Source organism: Calidris pugnax, unplaced genomic scaffold (genome assembly GCF_001431845.1).
Source record: "Calidris pugnax isolate Ruff unplaced genomic scaffold, ASM143184v1 scaffold103, whole genome shotgun sequence".
Classification (NCBI taxonomy): Eukaryota; Metazoa; Chordata; class Aves; order Charadriiformes; family Scolopacidae; genus Calidris; species Calidris pugnax.
Genome location: NW_015090990.1, coordinates 19,825,569 through 19,849,446, shown reverse-complemented (window position 1 = coordinate 19,849,446; position 23,878 = coordinate 19,825,569). Strand labels below are relative to the sequence as shown.

Genomic DNA, 23,878 nt, shown 5'->3' with positions numbered 1-23,878 from the left:
TTTTTCCACCTTGTAAACACTAAAACTGGAGTTTGTCCTTTATTATCTCCGTAAGGTGAAAATTACCATTCTAACTTCATTATTTTTGTAAAGTAACAGAGCTAAAAGGTAGTTCTCGCTTAAGAAATGGAAAATCAGTAGCATTCTTGTCACTTCAAACTTTGGTTTTCTGGATGCTTTGGAGAATTTCACTCATCTGGGAGACTGCTAAATCAGCATTTATTACAAAACTGTCCTTTTTTGCTAGTCCCTGGACTGGGGAAGCCCGGAGGACACCATCAAGGCTGCAGTGGCAGGGGGGACCCAATTCAGGTTCAGGTTAATGGGAGCTGCGGCACACTCAGCTCTCCCTGAAAGTCAGGCAGGTGCCAAAATACGAATCGAGGCATCTCACTTTAGACTAGCTATTTTTGAAACTCCTGGCCCTGGTGTGTGAATTGATGGCATTTCAGTTGCAAAGAGCAGATGGCATTTGCTAGTGATCCAGGACAGTTTTTCTGCATTAGCGTCAAAAATAGATCAAATGCCAGCTGTAACTCTTTTGGGTCAGTGGAGGTGAGTTCACGGATTGATGTGCACAATATTGCAACGTGCAGCAGCAGGGAAAAATCAGGCGTTCCTTTTAGCAGCACAAAGTGCTTTTAAAGGGCTTAAAATGCTATTTCCCCCGGCTTTTTGCACAGCTCAATTCCTTGTGCGCTTCACTCAGCAGTCAACTAAATTGCCGGATATTATAAAAGTATTATTCTGCCTAGATTTGGCTTTCAGTGGGGTGCAGTCCACCGTTTGCTTCCAGTTCTTGGAGGCAGCTTTGGCTGTGCTGCCAATGGGGCACTTCGCAGAGGCATGGTCCCTTCTCGACCCCGTGAGCCGGAGAACTCACTAAATTTAGTGGTGCTAAGCAGGGTTTGGAGGGACTGAGGTGGAAGAAGGAGCCACCGTGCCCTTGTTTGCCTTCCCAGGAAATCTAGTTTTAGAGGTCCTGGTGGGAAGGCTGCCAAGCTGATCCGCCTAAGAGCAGGGAGCGGAGAGAGGAGTCTTGGGAGTATTTTATGTTCATTAGAAAACCAGAGGTGATGTCCCTTTCTTGGCTTAGGGCTCATTTTACATATTGCTGCAGTTTAATTGTACTCTTTAGTGAGATACTACAGAAGGGTGGTGTGGTGTCAGCAAGGATGATCCTTTTTTGTTAGTTTAACTGGGGTGCTTAGCCTCTTAATTTTTTTTTTTATTTTTTTTTTTCTGAAGAAAGCTGTGATGCAGAAAGAAGAGAGTTTGCATCATTTAAGGCAAAAAATGAGTTGTGTATGTGTAAGAAAGCTGGTCTGCAGGCACACCCTGCTGGTTTGTAGGGAGAGTGCAAAGGAAATGCACACATATATATATATATATATGTACAGGAGTTCTGTGTCCAGTTCTGGGCCTCCCAGTTCAAGAAGGACAGGGAACTGCTGGAGAGAGTCCAGCGGAGGGCTATGAAAATGATCAAGGGAATGGAGGAGCACCTCTCTGATGAGGAAAGGCTGAGAGACCTGAGTCTGTTTAGCCTGGAGAAGACTCAGAGGGGACCTCCATCAATGCTTATAAATATCTAAAGGGCGGGTGTCAAGAGGATGGGATCTGGCTCTTCTCTGTGGTGCCTGGTGACAGGACAAGGGGCAATGGGCACAAGCTGGAACACGGGAAGTTCCATCTGCACATGCGGAAAAACATCTTTACTTTGAGGGTGCCAGAGCACTGGAACAGGCTGCCCAGAGAGGTTGTGGAGTCTCCTTCTCTGGAGATATTCAAAACCCACCTGGATGCATTCCTGGCCAGCCTGCTCCAGGTGAACCTGCTTTGGCAGGGGGGTTGGACTAGATGATCTCTGAAGGTCCCTTCTAATCCCTACAATTCTGTGATACATATACACACACATTCTTTATAAAAATGCAGCTTTCCTGTCTGCTTATAATATAAATTAACTTCTTTTTTTTCCATGGTATCTCTCTCTTGGTTTTCACTTCTGAAAACACAAGCAGTGATGAATGAGCTGCTAAGGAGGGATTTGCAGAACTAAGGGTCATTGCCTGACCGGGAGGATTCCTGCAGCAGATCCCAAAGCTTTTGGAAATCTCTGACAGACCCGAGTGCCTACCAGCACGACTTCATGTGTGTAGATGAAACAGCTAAGATCTAAAGTAGGTTGTATGTGACACCTCTCCATGCCCTAAGAGAGGTGAGCAACACTGCGAGCTCAACCGTTGTCAGGATTTTTCCACATGAAGAAAATTACCAGAATAGCAACAGAGAAAAAAAAAAATGTTCTTTGATTCTGCTCTGGAATCTCTCCCAGATGCCCGTGTGATGATTGCCTCCATATGACTTCCCACCCCCCCCTAAAAAAAAGAATAAAGAAAAAACCAAGAATCGGGGAAATAATGTTCCCTTTATCCCTGAATAAAATGTCTGCAGTGATCCAGAAATAGTTATTCCAGTCGATTTCTGCACACAGACCCGCCACTGTTAACAGCATGACTGAATTACCTGGGAGCAGTTAAGTGGCTTCAAATTGTGTCTGACCTTCACAGGGCAAATATTAAGGCTGATATTTTGAAGAGTCGTAGGAGAAAGTTGGCCATCCCATTTGAAACCTCTCAAGTGGAGCCAATTTTGAAAAATTGCCATGCAGCTGAAACTCAGGCTTTTTTAGGGATATCAGAGGAGAGACACCCTTGTTCATTAGTTCTGGAGTGGCTGAATGCCTGCCTTTTTTGGGACACGTACTGCAATTTGCATATATTTGGGAGTCATGAGAATGCTGGAGAGGGAGCTGCCTGGGCAGGGGAGAACTCAAAAGACCCCTCGTTTGTGATGTATGACACCCAGGGAGCACACCTGAACATTAGCACCCAGTGGGGTCCCTCCTCCTCTTCCCCCACCCCTGATTTGGGTAACCACAGCAAGCTGGTACCAGCATAGCTTTGCCTGTGATGGGTGAGGGCCTGACAGCCCCCAGGTTCTCTGGTTGTAGAAGCTTGCTGGGGTTATGCAGGTAGAACTAGAGGAGGCCATTGGGTTCTTGGTGGTGCTTGGTGATAAAAGCAATGTCCTGGGGACACAGGAATATGGAGTTTGGACTTCTCCCTGTGAAAGCACCATGGGAAAGGGGGTGGAGATGGAAGGGATAGCCAGCAGCATGAGCAGGCTGTGTGCAGAGCTACTCAGGAAGGTCCTTGAAGACCAGCACCCACACCATGAGGTAAGTGACGTTTCCTTTTGACATTTACCTTCTCTATACTTGTTGTAAATAATGCTTGCAGGGCTCCAAGTTTTTCTGGCTTGTTGGAAAAGGAGGCAATAGTACAAATTGTGGTGTCTAAATCACTCTCACTGGAGAAGAGCTTTGAGGAAAAATCATCACTAATATGATGATTCAGTTTTCGTTCACCCTTTTTTTTGGTACTCTGCTCATCTTCATAACTGGTTTGGAGATCCTCTGGCAGCCCCTTCCCCAGAAAGGGTGTCAGGCTTTCCTTCTTGTGAGGGAACAGTTGGATGTTACACCCCAGGAACCACAAAACTTGTATCCCCTTCGCATCCATGACCCATTTTTATTCCGTTAGGAGGGCTTCACCTTCTCGAACAAACTGGTTTCCCCCAATCTCAGTTCGAGCCCTGCGCCCTGAAGTGCAGTATCAGCCTGCACCTCTAGGCTGTGCTTCTGGACAGCTTTTCTCACCAGCTCTTAATTGCTCTGAGGACCCGTCCTGCAAAATGACGCACTTTCTATCGCAGATTAGATTTCTTGGGGAAATTACTAATCGTTTGCATTTTCTAGATTACCTTTGCGTTTGTGTAAAGCTATAACGAGCTTATCAGAAACCAGAGTAAGGTAGCTGCAGCACAGGGAAATAACCAACAAATAGAGCAACGTCCTTAATAATAATAATCCATGCAGATATATGCCTGTGTATATTTTGCAATACTTTTATAGGGTGCCAGTAGCATGCTAAGAACTTCAAAGCCTTGGAAGACATGTCTCTGCCCTGCAGCACTTGCAGAGCAAAGAGCCATTCCTGGGAAGGGCAGCAAGGCACCGCCTGATACGGCTGGGACATTTGCACAGTAATGGTTTTGCTCCCATAATTAATGTCAGTGGCATGAGGAAAATGCTGGGGCTGATGTATTTTCTGCGGGGATTATTATTTTTCTTTTGGTTGGTTGGTTTGTTTGTTTGTTTTTCGTGATGAAAGATCCCTGTCAGTGGCCACGCCTGCTATAATGTGCCAGTTCTCAAACTGGGCTGATTTCGCTCTTACAGCAGGGAAGGGCTATGCCTTATGCTGCTCAATGGGTACGGCAGGCGCAGGAGGAAACAGGGAGACTGGCTCAGAACAAGTTGAATTTAGTCATAACAGGTTTTTTGTTTTGCTTGGTGACTTTGTAGAAGAAACAAAAACATCCCTCACTTCTGCATATCCAGTTTGCATTGTTTTAACAGCACGGTTCGTTCTTAGTTCTCCTCCTCCTCCTTCTCTCACACATGCATAAAAATGTTATTTTGGATGGAGCCGTCGCTGTGGTACACGTGGTGGTTCTACTCAAGGAAGTAAACACAACAACAACAAAAAAAAGTGCACCACAACTCTTCTCCTCGCACTGCAAACCTACAGTCCAAAACATTTTTGTTGTCCTCCAGTAGCTTTTATGACATCCTGGCCTTCGCTCTGATTTCTTTGTAAGATCACCCATTAAAGCAATGGGAGATATGACGGGCCCTCCCTGATAGACAAGCCTCCTGTCGCACAGTAGCCCTGCTTATCTACAGTGAAGTGCATGCTGATGCACAAATACCTTTGATTATTATGAGATTAATTTTGGGTGGAGCAGTAAATCCCCCATTGACTCTGCACATGTCCAGGCACTCACATGCTGCTGCTGGAGCGCACGGAGACAGCCCTCCTCTCCCAACCACGTACAGGCCCCGTGGCCTCCTCGCTGAGCAGATATTTTGTTGGGGAGGAAAAAAAAAAAAGACCATGGGGGTCTGGGAGGGGGGGTCTGTTATGGACTGTGTTTGCAAAGTGGTCATCAGTGTCCCTTCAAAGGGGAGCAGCACTTGGTGAGGTGATGGCCCACCAGACAGGGAACAAATAAAGCAGGCAGCAGCTGCAAGGTGACAAATTTCAGCTTCTCCCTTCAGCTAACAAGCCTTTTTTTTTTTTTCCTTTTTTTTTTTTCCCCTATGACATTATTGCAACTGAATGCTCTTGAGGTTTGAGAAACCACCACATAACTAGTGGCATTTCAACTTTGGAAGTGAGTCATCTCCAAGCTGAGGAGCGCACAATGACTCCCTTGAATTGCCTTGCAGAGCACGGTGACGTGCATTTGTAGCTCAAGTTGTCAACCTTTAAGCAGACCAATCGTGGACCCGCAGAAAAATCAGTGGGGATATTGCTAATCATTTAAAAATAAATTATAAATCCTGCCAGTTTGCTATCCCAAAGTAATTTCTGGTGCTTAGGCAGAGAAGGTTGAAGGCTAAAGATACTCTTGGCCCCTGGCTTGCTATCCTCAGCTGCTCTGTCTGCGCAGATTATCATCTTCTCTGTTACCTTGCTTCAATAGTTCATTGAATCTGTGCCCAAAACTGGATCTGGGCAGCAGGTTTTCTTTAAGAAAAGCACATTTTTTTCAGGCAAATGTTTGATCCGATTTACAGAGCGGTGAGGTGTTAATTGTTAAGACATGAGGGATTTATGATGGTTGACACAGAGTAACGTTACCTAGTACATAGCAATGATGTGCAGAACTAAGTGCAAACTTGCATCTCTGGAGCTTCCTTGAAAATTTAGGAATCGAGAGATCTGGGCTGAGTGTTGTCAGTTCAAGCAGGAACGTGGTTGGGCTCAAACCTGGCTCCCAACTTGAGTGTAGTGTAAATATATGTAGCCACTGTCTGAATGCTGTTCTGTCCCTTCCTTTTGCTTCTCAGTACTGCTGCTGCTGTGACTGAAGCACTTGTCATCTGCGAATGGCTTTGCATTCCTAGGCTTTGAGACAGCAGCAGTTTTTTGGCTAAAGGCTCAAAAGGGAGGGAGTTGGGCTGGTGTGTGTGTTACTACCCATTCTCTGGTACCCTTTGTGCGAGGGCTCCTGGGAGGGATGAGTAAGGGCCCAGCCCAGACTCCTGGTAACTCAAATCATCGCGGGGCATTGTTTGATGAGGCTTTCCCTGTTTCCTGTAGTGCCTGGATGACTGTAATGCCCAGGGATCAGGGACGAGGGGCAGAGCTCTGTAGAGTTAAGCACTATATGAACATGTGATAAAGAGACAAGTGCTGAAGAGTTTACAGGCTATTGTTGGTGGGCAAAGCCAATTGTACCAGCAGTACAATTCCTCTGCGCTGGGTTGTTGGGGTTTTTTTTTGGGGGGGGGGGAGGGGGGTTGGCTGTTTTTTTTTAAAATGGTGAAGTCAGCTGGTATTTAGTGAAAGAAAAAAGAGGAATTCTGTTTTCATCTTTCCAGTTTGATACTGGCAAAACGGATACCAGGGCGCAGGTCTAATTTTGCAATGAAGACTAAAAAGTAAGGGAATAGCTAAACCCAGCTGAGCCTGGAGCTTTGCCTTATAAGGGAACTGCCAGAAAGCTCAGCTCTCCAGCCAGCCGCTCCTCGGCACAGAAATCCATAAAGCAATGAGGTGACGTGTCAGAAACAACAAAAAAAAAAGGTTACAGGGATGGCCAGAAAAACAATGCCCCTTCAAATAACTTTGCAAAACTTCAGCATGAAGGAGGCCACCGGCTTCCTCCTGAAGAGCCGTGTGTGCAGTCACGCTGAAGGAATACCTACAGGTTTGCCTGAACAGGAGCCTCCTTTGTAACAGCTGGTGCGGAGAGTCTCTCTTGCAGACTGGAACTTCAGCTGACTTGTCCTCAGCTGGAAGTTATAAACACCTTCTGGACTACCAGGCACTTTCAGCTGACTGGAGAGAGCTCCTTCCCCCCTGTTTTAGGAAATGTTCCTGGCTTCAGCTCCTGGTGGCCACCCCATCCCTGAGTCCGAGCTGTCCTTTCTGACTCCTCGGGCAGATTGTTCATGCTGCGGTCCCTAAAAGCCTTGTTCATCTGCAGGCATGCCCGAGCAGCCCACAGGTTTCGAGAGGGGGAAATAGGACACAAGAAGGTCCTCTTCTTGTGCCACAGTCCCTCCCTGAGTTAACGTGGCGCTAGGGAGACAGCAAAGACTGCTGGCTCAGCAACAGAGGTAATACATTTTTTAATTAAAAGGGCAGGCGGTTATGAAATGTTCCTGAAACCTTAATGTGAGTGGACATTGACAGCACCAGTTCTGTTGGCAGTATAATCAATTTAAATAGATCTGCTAACGTCTGCCATGCAGCCATGTGACTCCCCTGGGTTTCGGCGTCTCGGCTGCAAGGCAGGAGTTGCAGAGGGCTCCCTGGGATGGGGTGGGATGAAAGGCAGCCTCGGCGGGAGAGTATAAGGTCGTCTTTGTACACGAGGCAGCCTCCCAGAGCAGAGCATCCGGGCACCACTCCAGCCCCCAGCTCTGCTTGGGCTTCCTCCAGCGCTGCAGTGGCAGCAGGCCGGTGAAACCTGCCCTCAGACAGAAACGGAGTTTGCAAATGAGCAGATGTGGGGAAGTTCCCAGGCTCGTTTTAGAAAAGAAGGGTCAAAACTGGGAAACCACCGCCAGCTTACCACAGGATTGTGATGGGCTGCCATTCAACAGAAGAGCTTCGCCTGATCTCACCTGGTGTTGAGTCTAACCTTGTAGACCACAGCACGGGGCAGAGACCTCCCAATGCTTTGGGGATTCAGCTCAATCAGCCCCCCCATTTTAGAATTAAACAGACCCTCCCTGAAGGGGAGAGGTACCTCTGAGGAAGGTGTTTAGTGCAGATTGTCAGAGATGCTCTGAACCTCGTTATGAGTCTTCTGGGAACAGGTTTGGCTCCAGAATATACCTCCAGGGCAAGTGGTTGTGTAACACGTGGAACTGGCTTGTGAGAGCACTGGTGTACCACCTGCTGCCACCGCTGTTAGGAGGTATGGGTGAGGTTAATCCATCACATAGCCAGAAAGCTGGGATAATTTTTAGGGGGTAATGATAAAATGTTGGCATTATTAAATGAAACCTCCAGCTCCCGTCACTAAAGGATCGACAATATAAAATGATAAATATATGCGTATGCTGCTATGCACATAAAAACTTTATTTGTGCAGAAACATCTGATATCCAAGAGCTAGATTAGGTCTGATGACTGAACTTAATGTTATGCTTCAAGAGCAGCCTTCAGAAGCACAAGGATGTTTCCCCACATCAAATACATACACAGAGAAGTGGCTCTGTAGGGGTCTGAAACATCACCCACTGAGCACAGGTGCAGGAACATTGCACCCTGCTAACAACCCTTAACAGGGTTGAGAGAAGCCTGAGCCCTAGGAATAATTAGGAATAATAAATCCTTTTTCACAACATTGTTTCTATTAACACTGTAAAAATTAATTTAAATCAATCCCTATCTTTTCCCCATCAGTGCTTAGTACGGTGTCCTTTCTCCCAGAGGGAGTGCTTCACTGTGTGCCAGTATTTAACCTCCCGTGTGGGAGCAAACCACACCAGAACCTGTCAGATCTAGAAACACGATGAGGTACCTGTCCCTCAGGAAAGTTAAGCCTGTACACTTCCATCTCAGGCTGGAGTTAATAATTGATGTTCCTCGGATGTAAGCTTCATGCTTCTGAGAAAACAAAAACAAACATACATTCTGGCCCCGAACCTCCCTGTGTCTGAACATGAACTGCTAATGAGTAACTTTAGCACATGGTTTGGAAAATGGAGTATAAGTTCTTTTGTATGAGCCCCGCTTAAAACCCTCAGCTTTGCTTCTTGAAAGTCCTTGCTTTGAGGCAACCCCAAGCACAAATACAGGTTGAGTGGAGAATGAATTCGGAGCAACCCTGAGAAGGACTTGAGGGAGTTGGTTGTGAAGCTCAACAGGAGCTGGCAATGTGCACTGGCAGCCCAGAAAGCCAGCCTGGGCTGCATCAAAAGAAGCGTGGCCAGCAGGTTGAGGGAGGTGATTCTGCCCCTCTGCTCCAGCCTGGTGAGACCCCGCCTGGAGTCGCAAGCCCTGGAGCCCTCAGCACAGGAAGGACATGGGCCTGTTGGAGCCAATCCAGAGGAGGGCTACAGGGACGATCAGAGGGCTGGAGCACCTCTCCTATGAGGACAGGCTGAGAGAGCTGGGGTTGTTCAGCCTGGAGAAGAGAAAACTCTGGGGAGACGTTATAGCAGCCTTCCAGTATCTGAAGGGGGCCTACAAGAAATCTGGAGAGGGACTTTTTACAAGCGCATGTAGTGATAGGATGAGGGGTAATGGCTTCAGACTGAAAGAGGAGAGATTTAGATGAGATATTAGGAAGAAATTTGTTATTCTGAGGGTGGTGAAATACTGGAACAGGTTTCACAGAGAAGCTGTGGGTGCCCCATCCCTGGAGGTGTTCGAAGTCAGGTTGGGTGGGGCTTTGAGCAACCTGGGCTAGTGGGATGTGTCCCTGCCCATGTCAGGGGGGTTGGAACTAGATGATAAAGCTTTAAGGTCCCTTCCAACTCAAACCATTCTGTGATTCTAAGTATTACGGTGGCAAGAAAAGTATTTCTAACCTGTGATTTTTTTGTGTGCTTTTCCTAGCCCCCCTCCTTCACCTGCTGTCTGTCCCTAAATGCATAATGTAGCTTTTTGGAGTGGGCATAGTCATACAGATGTCTTGTTCTAGGTGTACAGTATGACTTGGCTTTGATTCACGGGCTTGTCTGGGCTGATTTTCCACTCAAGTGGTGCTCTTTCAAACAGAAGTGTCTGACAGGGTGACGGGGGTGGCTGCCTGTGCTGTCATCTCAAGTGTCACAGCTGTGGGGGCTGGCATCTGCTACCTGCATTACAGCACTAACCTGATAGCAAGGATGGTCAGAAACAGCTTCTGAGGTCCTGCTGGCACCACCGCTCCTGCAACAGGCCTCAAAACTGACCAGGGTCAGTGCAGCATGTCCTGAGCACCGTATCCAGTAGCTGCATGGCTGAGTATCTCTCTTGGCTTAGCACAGCCTTCATAGGCATGTGTAGCCTCTGCAATGGTACGAGACAGCCTTGGCATTTTGCACACTTTGTCCAGTGTTTTAGGGTGGTGGCTTTTAGCTAAATGTTGAAATGTATGATGTATTTTCTTCCTCTGCAGAAGAAAAATCCCAGCTGTTCTTGAGCTGGCGGGCATCAGAACCTAATGCTGTGGAAAACCAACACCTTACCCTGACACAAAAAAATGTTAGACTACAGCTTGCTCTGCTCTTCGTGAAAGAAACTGGTTTTGAGCATTTGTCTTAAATGTCTGTCTGTATGGTCAACAGACTGCCCAACCACCATGGCAATTGCTTTTTGCATCTAGAAAGATGTACTGCGCATGATGTGTGTCACTGTATTCTCATTATAGCTACCTGCCTATTAACGTAATACTTTCGTTATCATTACACTGATAAATTACACGTTGGTTGCTGTTGCACAGTCCAGAGGGGCAGTGTTCCTTTCAGACGTGGCATTTGTTCCTCCAGGTTAAGAGGCAGTGCCTGTCTGGAAGGGCTGGAGTCATGCCTGGCGAGCTGGGGGTATGCTTGTCTCACCTTGCTTCTGCTTCTTTCATCTGTTGGTTCCATGTTCTTGTTCCTGAAACAGCGTGTCTTCCCTCAGGTGTATGTGGGTTTTTTCATGTTTAAGTTTAGCCAAAATTCAGGGGGCTCAGGCCTGACTTTAGTCTGAGGAATATAATTTTCATGTGTACTTGTGTGGTTTCTCTTTTGTTGTTTTCTTATTCCCTTGCTCACAAACCCCTCTGTTCCATCTCCTGCCAGAAGATCTGCTGCACCTGAGCTTTCTGCCTGCTTTTCTCTCTGATTAATGGAGCCCGTCACTTCTATGGTCATCTTCAGTGCCCGCTTTCCCATCTCACTCCAGCCAGCTGCTGCAGGCTGTGGCTTTCGCTCCTCTACCTGCCAGCCTGAGCAGAAATGGTGGTTTTGCAGGAGAATGGTGGCTTTGACCGAGTACCCATCTGACAGAGTGATGCTTGGCAATATCCTAGTGCTGTCAAAGTGCCAGTCACGTCTCCAGTGCTTTGACTGTCTGGTTAGGGAATAGATTCAGAGGGTGTAACGGTGCAGACCATGAATGAAATCTGTGTTACTTGATGGGCCTGAGTCCACGGTGCTGTGTAGACCATGTATCTGCCTTGGTGTTTCATTAACATCTGTTGTTAAGTCTGGCTAAGATCTGCACACATTCTGGTATTTAAGCAGGGACTTCAGAGAGTGTAGGTGAGTTGGTTGACCTGGGCTGTAAACCGTTATTTCTCGGTGCAGGTAGGTGTCTTTTGTCTGTGTTGATACATACTTCTCTATCTAGACAACTTTGCAAGTAACGTTTGTGGTATAAATCTTGCCTGGTGCCGTCACTCTAGGAGGTGATGATAACTAGCAAGATGGTCAAGTTGCTGTATATTATGTCTTCTGGTGGCTTTGCCATCTTGTATGTTCTGTAGGGTAGCATTGACCCTTGGGCAGCAAGAAAGGAGAAGGAACCTCCCTCGATGCTGCCAAGCCACATGAGTTACGCCGGACACAGGCAGTATCAGGGGATGACTCACAGGATGATATGTCAGCTATGTGACCTTCTGAGCTGGGGCTCAGAGCCAATGGGAGAGCATGGACTAGCTTGCTTAAGACAACTCGTGCTTTGTTATTGTCGTGCAGTCTCTTCAATGCCATGGCTAATGTCGCCTGCATATCCCGAAGCAGCTGATGAAGCACTTGACCGCTGGTAGTCCTCTCAGCAGGGCTTGAGTATTGAAATAAACATGTGGTGGGGGACACGTTCACCTCCAGATGAATAAAAAAGGATCTCTTTCACGTGCCCTGTGTGAGAGCTGTGGGGATGATTTAGCATATCCAACAACGCAAGCGGTTAGTAACGCTATCCATATTATTGCAAATGCTTTCCAGACACAAGACATTACCTTTGTGTTGCTACGGCTATAGCATTGTAGCCTCTTTCATCATGCACCTTTATCGGGGGGAGGGAAAGCTTGCTTTGTGCAGTTGTGGTACTATCAGATTGCTGAAAGCCCCTGCTTCATTTATCTTCAGCTCCTTGGAAGTGCTGATGGCCGTCAGCCAGGCGGCACGAGGTGGCTGCGAGGTGAGAGCCATCATGGAGCTCTTTTTCCAGCAGCAGCTAGGAAGGATGGTCTTGTGGTGAGGAGAAGCCAGGCACAGGTATATGGGCTCTGGCTGCGCTCACCTGAGGAAGCAGAGGGGAAGCCTCGCGTGGGTCTGCCTTAATCCTTAGGGTTTCGAGATCTGCGTGGGTTCGCAATGAGCACGTCAGTCCCGTATGCAAGAAGGCTGCCCAGAAGCAGGGAAAGGTGCCAGGAGCTCTTATTTCAAGCACTTGGGATAGGTCATGTCCGTGGTGTAGCTGACTGAGCTGCGCTCCCGCTCGCCGGCGTGTCCTCCCTGTGTCCGACCGAGCACCCCCGTGGGCATCTAGGAAATCCTTTCCTCTGAGTCACAGAAGGGACCCTGTTGTGTAACACGGGGTTTGCGCTCTAGCGTGGCTTCCACATGGGATTAGGACAGCATCTGCGCTTTCCCTAAACTAATCTTCAAGTATGCTAGCAGCCAGCCTTCCTGGGGGTGTCCCTCAAATGTGTAAAATCAATTAAAGGGACACCGAAGCCACGCTTTGCGGGGACGAGCAACAGCCACAGAACTTGCCAGGGAGAGCCAGTGGGCTCCAGTTCACAGCTGCTTCCAATCACTTCCATTTCCTGGATAATGGTGTTCATTTCCTTCCAGATTTTACTTGCCTGGGAACGCAGCAACATCTGCTTCTCCAGGTTTCATGAAAGATCAACTTCCTTATGGCAGAAAAGGCTTTGTCTTTCTGTTTTGTGTTGTTCTTAGAACAGTTGCTTTAAGAGAAGTTTAGACCTGAAAGACAATTTATAAAAATGATAAGCTTGCCTCTGCGTTTGGCTATTTGCTAAACTATTTCTCCTCCTACTTGCTCACGCCGCCAGCCCCAGCTCCAAAAGCCCGTCTGCCCTGATGCTGGGGCAGGCAGAGCAGCCACGGCTGTGTCTGTGCCAGCAGCAGCACTCCCGAGCACTGCCTCATGTCACACAAAAGCTGAACAGACTGATGGTGCCACTAAAATGTCCCTGTGTTGTAGCCAAATCTACTGAGGGTGCATAAAATCCATAAGGAGAGAAACCTTTCTCATGCAAAGGTACGTTCAGTCTGCTGCACTACTATGAGTAACAACTGGAAAAGGTTCACAACAGTGAGAGCAAACAGATTATTTGCTTAATAAAAAGCACCTCTTTAATAATAATAATAAACATTCGTGTAAGCTTGCACTTAGAGTTATGGATTTAAATTTTTTTTTTTAGTAGAATATGACATAGTTCAGCTCTATAGGATCACTTATGGAATATAGATCATAGTTTTTTTGCATAAACCCAAAAGGAATTAGCTTTGTTAAAAATACTACGTACCTCATGGTTACCAGTATCATCATTCCTCATTGCTTTTCTCCCCTCTTCACTGTATGAGTATGCAGTAAAAAAGTAGGTAACTTTAGGAAGGAAGAGTGAAGTAGTTACGAATAATTTTATTCTCGCACAGCTCGGGTCTAAGATTTCAACCCCATAGCTCTCCTACTGCCTTCAGTGGAAGCCTAGCATCTTCTACAGTTTCTTGACACCTTTGAGGAAGGCATTTATACAAATGACCTCTCTTTCTGGGGGTCACATGGCCTTTTAGCAGACCTTTGCACACACGCAAGCCGCGACCCAGGGGCCTGACTGCTTTCTAGAACATCCCTTTCCGCTTGAGACAGAGCGCCCTGTTGTCCCTCCGCCTTGAGATAATGTGTAACCAGCTGCCAGGCTCTTTGGAAATGATCTTCTGCATCCATGTGCAGCTCTGATCTGAAAGCCTCTGAGAGTTGAAGGTTAAGCAGTTCGAGTTCCAGCTGGAATAAGCAGCCTGATTTTATAGGTGAACTCTGAAATAATGCATTCCAAGGCTGCACCTGTAACTCTGGAGGCACAGCTGCCTGTTACCCGTGCCCTTGAACTCAGATGACCAGTAGGTAACGGAGGTGTGGAGAAACTAGCTTTCTCCTGCTACGGGCAAGCTGAAGCTGGTCTGCTCTGGTCCTGCTCTCTTTGGAGCACAACACTCCCAACGTTGAGTTTCAGCAGTGCTCAACAGGCTCATGACTGTCCATCTGGGTGACAGCCATCCGGTGACTACCCTGCTGCTACCCTTCATCTCCTGTGTGCAATGCTCTTCTGATTTTTAAGATGCAAGTCCCCAGATGCCAATAAATATGTTGCCTAAGCATTAGAAGTTTACAGAAGACAGAAGAAAGAGGCAAGAAAGCCCAGCTGTAGCACTATTAAAGGTGCTCATTCTTTTTCTCTTCCATGTAATGTTTCAGAGACAGCGTTGGAGTCAATTGTTTGCAATCTATTCAGGGATGGAAAAAAAATAAAAAAATAAAATGCTAGCAATCTTTTTTTAGAGCTACTACGTGGGAAGAGCACCGCTCCTCGTGGTTTTTCCAAACAATTGCTTAAGCTGATGGTAATCCTGAGCAGAGCTGAATGCCATTCGGCTGGGCTGCACCGGGCACCCAGAACTGGGCCAAATCCTTGGGAAACAATCAGCAGCATTCCACTGCACACATCCCTCAGCTTTTCCTTACGTACAGGGTCATTGTACTGAACGCGTGGATGTATCAGTTCATTAACTTACAAAGTTCATGGTTCTCGTTACACAAATTAGTATTGAGATGTGAATTAACCTTTTGCCTGTTAGCTGTTAAAATAAAGAGTATAATCTCTATATTCAGGATGTTTGTAGAAGATTATTACTCACTAGCATGTGGATTTTGATTGATTCTTTCCAGTTCTAGTAATCATTAACAACTACTGGTATTTTAAGAATTAGTTTGTATTTCAAAGGGTAGAATTTATTTGGCCTTACACCAAGGTAGATTAAGCAAGCCACACTGAGCACCTTTCTCTTCAAACATGCTGCTGTGTAAAGGGGCAATATAGTCTATTGCTTGTGCTTTTTCAGCTCTGAATGTCTCCTTTAGGATTAATATAACATGTTGACATATCAAACAATGTAACTAATAGGTCAAGTAGAACAAAATGAGTCACTATTTAAACTGGTTTTTTAGATCATGCTTTCTCTATTAAAGTGTATCAATCAAAAGACAAAGAGATACAGCTTAGAAGGCTGATAACAAGTACAAGGTGAGATAAACTGAATAAAACAACTGCATCAAAATACACATAATGAAAGTCCGAGTAATAAAACCAATGTAACTTCTTGATTAAACATGACAAATAGGGAAACATGTGCCCTGTCTTCAGGGTTTGTCATTCAGCTGCAGATATGATGCAGTAAGTCAAAACTGAGGGCGAAATTGAAAGGTGGCTTGGTGATGTTTTCTTAATCATAGACATGTGAATAACTAAATGTGTCTGCTCTGCATGCCTTCTGCAGGCCCGAAATACTCAACATGGGTCATTTTTCATTTTTTCTCTCACAGTCCCTTTAGCCCAAAACATCCACCCTAACACAGCTTTTTTCTGGTCTCATTGTTCAGACTTTGCTTTAGCAAAGCCAGTCCTTGGGTGTCTAATGAGAGTTTAGTGTAACACAGCATATATAGCAAAGCGCCTGAAGACAAAAAAAAATCATATCAAATGGACTTACTGGTTCGCTGTTTTAGATTTTTTCTGAGATTAGGCCTGTGATATCTTGGGTGATTGTTGCAGGATTTTACAAGGTTACTGTGTGTGCAAGTATGTGACAGAATAAGGTATGTTCTAGTAATTCCAGAACTGCTTATATTTCCTCCTAAAATCAATATAACTGTATTGTCCAGAGAGAAAACTGGTTTGGTTTCATGCTTTATTAAAAGGATATCTAATTGCCTGAAGTCCTGTTTGTTGATCAAACAACCAGGAGAAATTTTATCTAAATATTCAAAATATCCAAGCGCTTGGTCATCGTTTAAAAATTGCCTGTGACAGGAAGGCTGTGAAGTCTGTTGTCCAACAACATCCCTTTCCTGTGGTACAAGGCCAAGAACACAGAGAGAAACAAAATTATCAGAATCTCTTGGCCTCTGTTCTTCCTTTGAACCACTCTATGGCAGGTCTAATTCAAAGCTCCTCAAGATATGTTTCAAAGCTCCTCAAGATTTATTATGTGAAACTCCTCTTTCTCAGAAAGGAGAAATATCACTCATCAATTTTTAACCCAGGTTGTTTCGCTTACGCAGTCTGCAGCGTGACCCAATTCAATAGTTGTCTCAGAAGAACCAGGGGGTTGACAAGCTGTGGCATCTGTGTGGGAATGAGTGACTTTGCCCTCAGAGATCACGTAATATTAGAAATGTTCTGAATTTCAACAGCACAAACACAGTCAGTCAAGGCAGAAGCCCACATAATTGGGTCTAATACTGCTATGGAAACTATGCTGAGGGCTAAAAATACTATTTAAAAAGTAGTTACTCTGTTCTTGCATGTTTTTTCTGTTACTCCTCACTTCAGTGGGGAGTTTTCAATCCCTGTCTGAAAAGATGGAGCATTATGGAGCAGTTAAAGATGATGTGAATGTGCTGTTTGACGGCAGTTAACTCTAAAGAAACATGTATCTTGCGCTTTCACAAATGGTTCAAATGCACCAAAAATACCTTATGAGAATTTTGATTGTTTGTCTTCTTTGAAGTTAGGATGAACATACCCACATTTAAACACTGAACTAGTTATTAGCAAAAATACATGCTTAATCCAGGCTGCTTTACAGCTTTGATAGCTGCATTTAAAAATCTTTGAATTCAGTTTTGCAAATCTTCAGTCCCCACTGGCTTACTGTTGTGGAACTGTTCAAAAGTCCTTGTCTAAATATTAAATACCCTTGGAGTGTGATGGTACACTGTGTGCTACTGGAAGCGCTGCTGGTTGCGTGTCCGCAGTCACCAACAACACATCAGCTTGCCCACTGGTACCAAGCTTTGCTACGCTTCCTTGCCTCCTTCCTTTCACCTCCTAGGGAAAGGTGTTTATAAAGAGAGAATGAGATACGGGGGTGAAAATATCTCCCTTCAAGGTTACATTCTGCAAGAATTAAAAAACATTGGATATTTTCCCATTAGTCTTTATGGGACTCTTTGTTTTTAAGTCAACAGGAGACTTAAACAGCTTGAAGCTTGCAAGGAGACTTGCAGCTCATGGTATGGCAACAGAAAGGAAAAGGTGCCAAAAGTATCAGGGGAAAAAGAAATGTGTGTTTTTGCAGGTTAGTTTGCCATTTCAGAAGTGTTGGGGTTTTGATGGTGCCAACATTATTCTCTGCACTTGGAGTGGGTATTTTGTACTCCAGATGAACCTTCTGGAGGTTGGAAACTTTTAAACTATTTGGATTACCACTTTTGGTGCGACAGTTTCCATTACAGTCTGACTGCTTGTTTTGCTTACTTCATTTACCTGGTTTTGTTTTGTTTTCCTCCAGGTTGGGTAGCCCAGCTCCTAAGGCTGGGTGTCCTTAGGGGCTTAAGCTTCTACATGGTCACAAGTAATTTCAACCTCGATTCATGAAAGGGCAAAACCAGATGTGCAAAAGGGTTTCTTTTTTTTTTTCTACATGAGAACATTAAATGGGTTGCACTTGTGTTTTTTCCTGAAAGACTGCATCTCTCCAAGTGCCTTTTTGTAAAGTGCTGGAGTTAGGAGCTGAAAGCAACCAACTTGGGACAAAGTGTGGCTCCAGCACACTGTCATCTCCATCGCTTCAGGGACGGGGTGGCACATGCAGATGTTACCGGCACCCAGCACTGCATAGCTTGGTATGTGCCAAGCCAGCCTGTGGTCAGCCTGTGTATTTCTGACCTTTGCTTAAATGCAGGCAGCAATTTTACACATCCGTTCTCAAAAGTAGGTAGGTGTGAGCTGATGGACTCACATGAGCAGCCTGTTCTTCTGCTCCCGGGGTCTCTCATGCACGCTCAGCAGAGACATCTGGGATACAATGAAGCAGAAAGATGATGTTGTCCCTTGTTTCTGCTTGCTAGGACAAGGCTACCATGGCTAATATCTGAGGATTTGGAACACAAACAGAAGATCCAAGTTAGTTTCCACTTCCTGGCCTGCTGTAGTATCAAGACCTGGACTGCAGTTTGGCCACGTGTCATCAGAATTAAGCATTAAATACGGTTGTGGGTAGAATGCAAGGGGTTTGTAACGCTATGGTTTAGGTATATTATAGTGCAAATAAGCTGGACAGAACAGGAACAAGCTGCATTGTGCTGGACAGAACAGGGGGTGCTTCTCTGCTAGGTCAGCTGTTGACTTCAGCAGGTGAGTGTTCTGAATTCTGGAGAACTTTGCACCTGAAAAGTGCAAGCTTTCAACGTGTAACTGACAACATGCATGAGGAACAGTGGTTCTGTCTCACTGGCGAAGATGAAAGGAAATTGATTAACAAATAGAGTAATGGGGAAAAAAGTGTGCCAGTCTTTGCAGATCATCCTCAGTAAACATACACTAGGAAACATCATATATTGTCTCTTAATCACGCTAGGAATGTCTCAGGCCCTTGTAGTCTCTCTTCGTGTCAGTTTCAGCAAATCCTCCAAGTATTTTTGTTGCTTTCCTTTTAACTAATTCCTCACTCCCCCTGTTTGCCTGGAATGAGAGTGGTGAGAAATGAGCTTGGTCTTATTGAAGCACGACATAGGGAAGATGATTTTGAATTTTTGCTATTGCTTGTCACTTGAGGTCTCTCCCTCAACCATTACCTTCTGGGTAAATTATTCCTCTGAATAGTTTCCTCCTTCTTGGATTTCTGAGCTACTACGCCTAAATATTTTAAATTTCATTTTCTTAGAAGCATTAGCAGGAAATAAAGTTACTATTTAATCTGTGCTCAGAGGAGGTTGTTCTGTATCCTCTGTACCATTCAACAGGAAATGTTTCTTGTGACTGAGCAACTTTCATTTGGGTCAATATCGAAATGTTACCCGAATGTGCAGCAAATTCGCCTCACAAAAGAAAAAATTATTTTTAGGAACCACTGTTAGAATCGATAGGAATACTGGAGTCGAGATGGCAGCGTCTGGTCCTCGGCTCCCTTTCGGAAAGCATTACCCAGCAACAAATGAAATGGAGCCAGCATAACCATTTAAAATAGCAAAGTAAACAGTTCATGTCGTAGTCAAGATAATCCTTAATTTCTGCTGCTTATCTGAGATCTGCCCTGCCGATCTGACGGGAGGATTTAACCTTCCTGAAAGCTGTTATCAGTGTGTGTGCTTGAACTGGGAAGACCTCTTTCCACCTGCTTTAGAGCCCTTTCTCCCAGAAGATTAATGCTGCTATGCCTCTTTTAGAAAGAAAAACCTCTGATACCAGGATTATTTCTAGAGACGTATTCTAGAATTATTTTGCTAGAATATAGCTTAAGGGAAATACTTAAAAAATATTTTCAGTATAATATTTAAAAAAAATCATCTTAAAAATCTGCTTTTTTTCTTTGTCTTTACAGAAGAATCATGTTGTCTTAAATTCTCAAAATTTTTGTCTTACAAAAGTACATGTATAGCTGCGGAAATCAAAAAGGGAAGGATTGGCTTATGGTTACTGTCGGTTATGTAACCAACTCAAAATAAAAGCTATAGGGAATTTTAATTTCAAATTTCTTTGCACTATGTTGGAAACCATTTTTGTAATTTTCTGTTTCTCTTGGGATACTGTGTGAAACACAGAATGGCAGAGCAGATGGCCTGTCTTCTATTTCCAAAGGGATGAGTAATACCACTCTGTTCAAGAGGCAAGTTTAAAGAGGGTTTCTTTGAGGTATGGGAAAGCTCAGTCTAACACCTGGACCAAAACAAAAATCAGTGTTGGTTTAATGTATAACATTTTTCACAAACAAATACACATATTTCTGATGTTATCTTTACTATGTTTTTTATGGCTTATTTTAAAAGTTAAAAATAATTCCATCTTTTTATTAAGACTCTCTACTATACCTCTGCCTTTGGGAGAGGAAAGAATCACTGGGTGAAACTTCTTAGGCTTAGTCATAGTAGGAGTGAGGAATGATGGCCTGAACTATGCAGCAAAAGCTCTCAGAATAGGGAATGAGTCACTATTGCCCTTGAACTTTGTGAATCTGAAACTATATTTATCATTTTGCATTGTTCCCGAGCTGTGTATTTGTAGTTCCACACACAGAGCAACTTGCCTTTACTGCCCTGAGGAGCTAAAACACGCACAAGGGAAATTCCAGGGAGAGAAGCCGAGGATTAATTTCTTGAAGTGAGTTTTAAGAAAAGCTTTATTGAAGAATACCCGTGCTGGCAGATTACTTTATGTGAGGGTGATACTAAGAGGTTAAATAAAGGAATAAGGCAATAACGTATGAAGTGTGGGGGGTTGGGGGGGGGTAAGGAAATGAGTAAAATTAAAGAGTTCATGTAGGGTCAAGAATGTGTAACACGGAGTACTGTCATGAGAGGCAAATATTTTTGTTAACGTAGTACTTTTTTCTTTTCCTTCCCACAACCTTCTATGCAACATTCGGAACAGAAAGCAGAGCACTAAAAGGAAAGATCTGGATCATTGTATTTTGCGTTCTTCTTCTTCCCCTCCTGCAGTATAAGAGATGAATTAGACAAGTTTTTGAACAGGGTCAGTTGCTAAACAGCTGGCTTGTGAAAGAGAGCAGCTGTCACACCAAAAATATCACCTTGGCACTAAAAATCAGTGAGGAATCTTGTAAGTGTCTGCAGAACTGTGTGTTCAATTAGTGACCAAATGCACATGGTGGAAGCATGCTTGCTCTCTCTGGGCTTAGAGCAGTAGCCCCTGTAAGAGAGAATGGAAAAGGTGGTTGAGAGACTTCTATCTTTAGAGTATTTTACATAAGAGAATTTAAAAATGAGAGATATTATTATTGGGTGGCAGGATAAAAGAGGCAGTTATTGGCTTGCCAAAAAGACTTAGCAAATGGAAATCCAGAAGCGGTTCCAGGAAACATAAAAGGTAACGTAATAAGCATGGGAGAACTGTAGGTACTTTGCATTTTTGTATGTGAAGTAACTGTAGGCCAGGATTACACATCCCACACTGATATTTCAAGTTTCCTTGTTCAGTGGGAAGGAGAACCACTGGTGTGCTGAGACTCATTTTATAGGCATAGGTTATCAGCTGTCTTCAAATCTGCTTCCAGAAACTCTCACGGCTGTTTTGACAATTTATTAGCAGAAGGAACTCCTGTGGCATTTGTGCTGTGGTGTAAGTCTAAGCAAAGGCCGTTCTCAATGCCAATTTGTAGTGATTATCTCAAACTCGGAGTGCATGGAAAACAGGTAACAAAAACCCCTCTGTGCTGTACGTGGTTAAGAGCAATCTACTATGCCTAGATGGCTGAGAGTTTCAGTCTGGGGGGTGATGGAAAATAAAATATCAGTGTCTTCAGAGTAAAACATTTCCAATAGAGCGTGCAGCAAGATCATTTTAATGCAGAACTACATGTTCTCTACCCCTATCTCCCACAAGCATAACAAATGTACCAAAAGAAATAAACCTCAATGCGTGGGGAAATGGTTCACAAGGAAATTTAGCAGTAATAGACTCACAACTCCAGAAGTATTTACATTTTTTGCTCCATTTTATGATTCCTGAAGTGAGAATGCCAGTGGCAATTTAAATACTGTTTTCCATGTTGGCATTACGGATGAAGTACGGATGACAAGAGACCTCCTCTTCTACTGTTACCCAAAATGGGTACAATTGACTAATATAGATTTGTACTCATCTAGGACAAATTTAGCAACTCGTTATGTGAGCAAAGGGTTTCACCAAGTAACTGCAAAATCTGTGACTTCCAAGATGCTGTGTTGGGATGCCACAACAGGAGCTGAAGTGTACGTAAGGAGTGACATTTATACCTTGGGCTGAAGGCCTATGGTTGTCTTCTGCTCCTCTTCCCACTGCAGCCTTTGGCACTGCAGGACTGTGGGTCTGAGGGTTCCCAAACCGGGACCTGGCAGCCAGCAGCACAAAAATTTTCACGCTGATTAAATATTTGGTGGTGCGAAGGCAAAGAACTTGCCGCACCCAATTCCTCTAGGTGTTCAGATGTTTGACTTGCCTGTTTTTATGTTGTTTGTTTGTTTTTTTAATGTTTTGTTTGGTTTTTTTAAAATTTATTTGAAGTTGTATGCTTTGGCCTCCAGAGCGAGTTCTGGCAGGGAGCTACGCAATTGTATTTTTACTTCAAGTGCACAGAAAACCATCAGTGGACCCGGGCATCAACAGAGGGGTTCGACCGGAGGTGTTTGGGGACCCTTCTTCCCGCCAAGGGTGTTCCTGACACCCTTCTGGCCCCCCCAGTCCTCCCTCGCTGCCTCAGGCCCTGCCACCCGGTGGGCCGGAGGTGGGAGCACCCCGCTCCCGCCCGCCCCTATATAAACATAGAAATCTTTAAAAAAATAATAAAAAATCGCCCGTATCCATGGCAACTCAAACCCGACACCGCCGGAGCCCAACCGGTTTCCAGCCCCTTTGCAGGCCGCAGGGGAGGGAAGTGCCGCCGGGAGCGGTTTCACGGGGCCCGCGGGGACCCCTACCCCTATCTCCCACAAGCATAACAAATGTACCAAAAGAAATAAACCTCAATGCGTGGGGAAATGGTTCACAAGGAAATTTAGCAGTAATAGACTCACAACTCCAGAAGTATTTACATTTTTTGCTCCATTTTATGATTCCTGAAGTGAGAATGCCAGTGGCAATTTAAATACTGTTTTCCATGTTGGCATTACGGATGAAGTACGGATGACAAGAGACCTCCTCTTCTACTGTTACCCAAAATGGGTACAATTGACTAATATAGATTTGTACTCATCTAGGACAAATTTAGCAACTCGTTATGTGAGCAAAGGGTTTCACCAAGTAACTGCAAAATCCGTGACTTCCAAGATGCTGTGTTGGGATGCCACAACAGGAGCTGAAGTGTACGTAAGGAGTGACATTTATACCTTGGGCTGAAGGCCTATGGTTGTCTTCTGCTCCTCTTCCCACTGCAGCCTTTGGCACTGCAGGACTGTGGGTCTGAGGGTTCCCAAACCGGGACCTGGCAGCCAGCAGCACAAAAATTTTCACGCTGATTAAATATTTGGTGGTGCGAAGGCAAAGAACTTGCCGCACCCAATTCCTCTAGGTGTTCAGATGTTTGACTTGCCTGTTTTTATGTTGTTTGTTTGTTTTTTTAATGTTTTGTTTGGTTTTTTTAAAATTTATTTGAAGTTGTATGCTTTGGCCTCCAGAGCGAGTTCTGGCAGGGAGCTACGCAATTGTATTTTTACTTCAAGTGCACAGAAAACCATCAGTGGACCCGGGCATCAACAGAGGGGTTCGACCGGAGGTGTTTGGGGACCCTTCTTCCCGCCAAGGGTGTTCCTGACACCCTTCTGGCCCCCCCAGTCCTCCCTCGCTGCCTCAGGCCCTGCCACCCGGTGGGCCCGGAGGTGGGAGCACCCCGCTCCCGCCCGCCCCTATATAAACATAGAAATCTTTAAAAAAATAATAAAAAATCGCCCGTATCCATGGCAACTCAAACCCGACACCGCCGGAGCCCAACCGGTTTCCAGCCCCTTTGCAGGCCGCAGGGGAGGGAAGTGCCGCCGGGAGCGGTTTCACGGGGCCCGCGGGGACCCCC

General features: G+C 45.1%; 1 protein-coding gene across 1 annotated transcript in view; it reads left to right on the top strand.

Moving 5' to 3' along the window:
- Positions 1 to 3,221: 3,221 nt before the first annotated feature.
- Positions 3,222 to 23,878, top strand: part of GLS (glutaminase) — an 87,265-nt gene continuing 66,608 nt past the window's right edge. Inside the window, exon 1 of the mRNA XM_014954422.1 lies at positions 3,222 to 3,241. Within this exon, the coding sequence (XP_014809908.1) occupies positions 3,237 to 3,241 (5 nt within the window). The 5' untranslated portion in view covers positions 3,222 to 3,236. The remainder of the gene's footprint in view (positions 3,242 to 23,878) is intronic.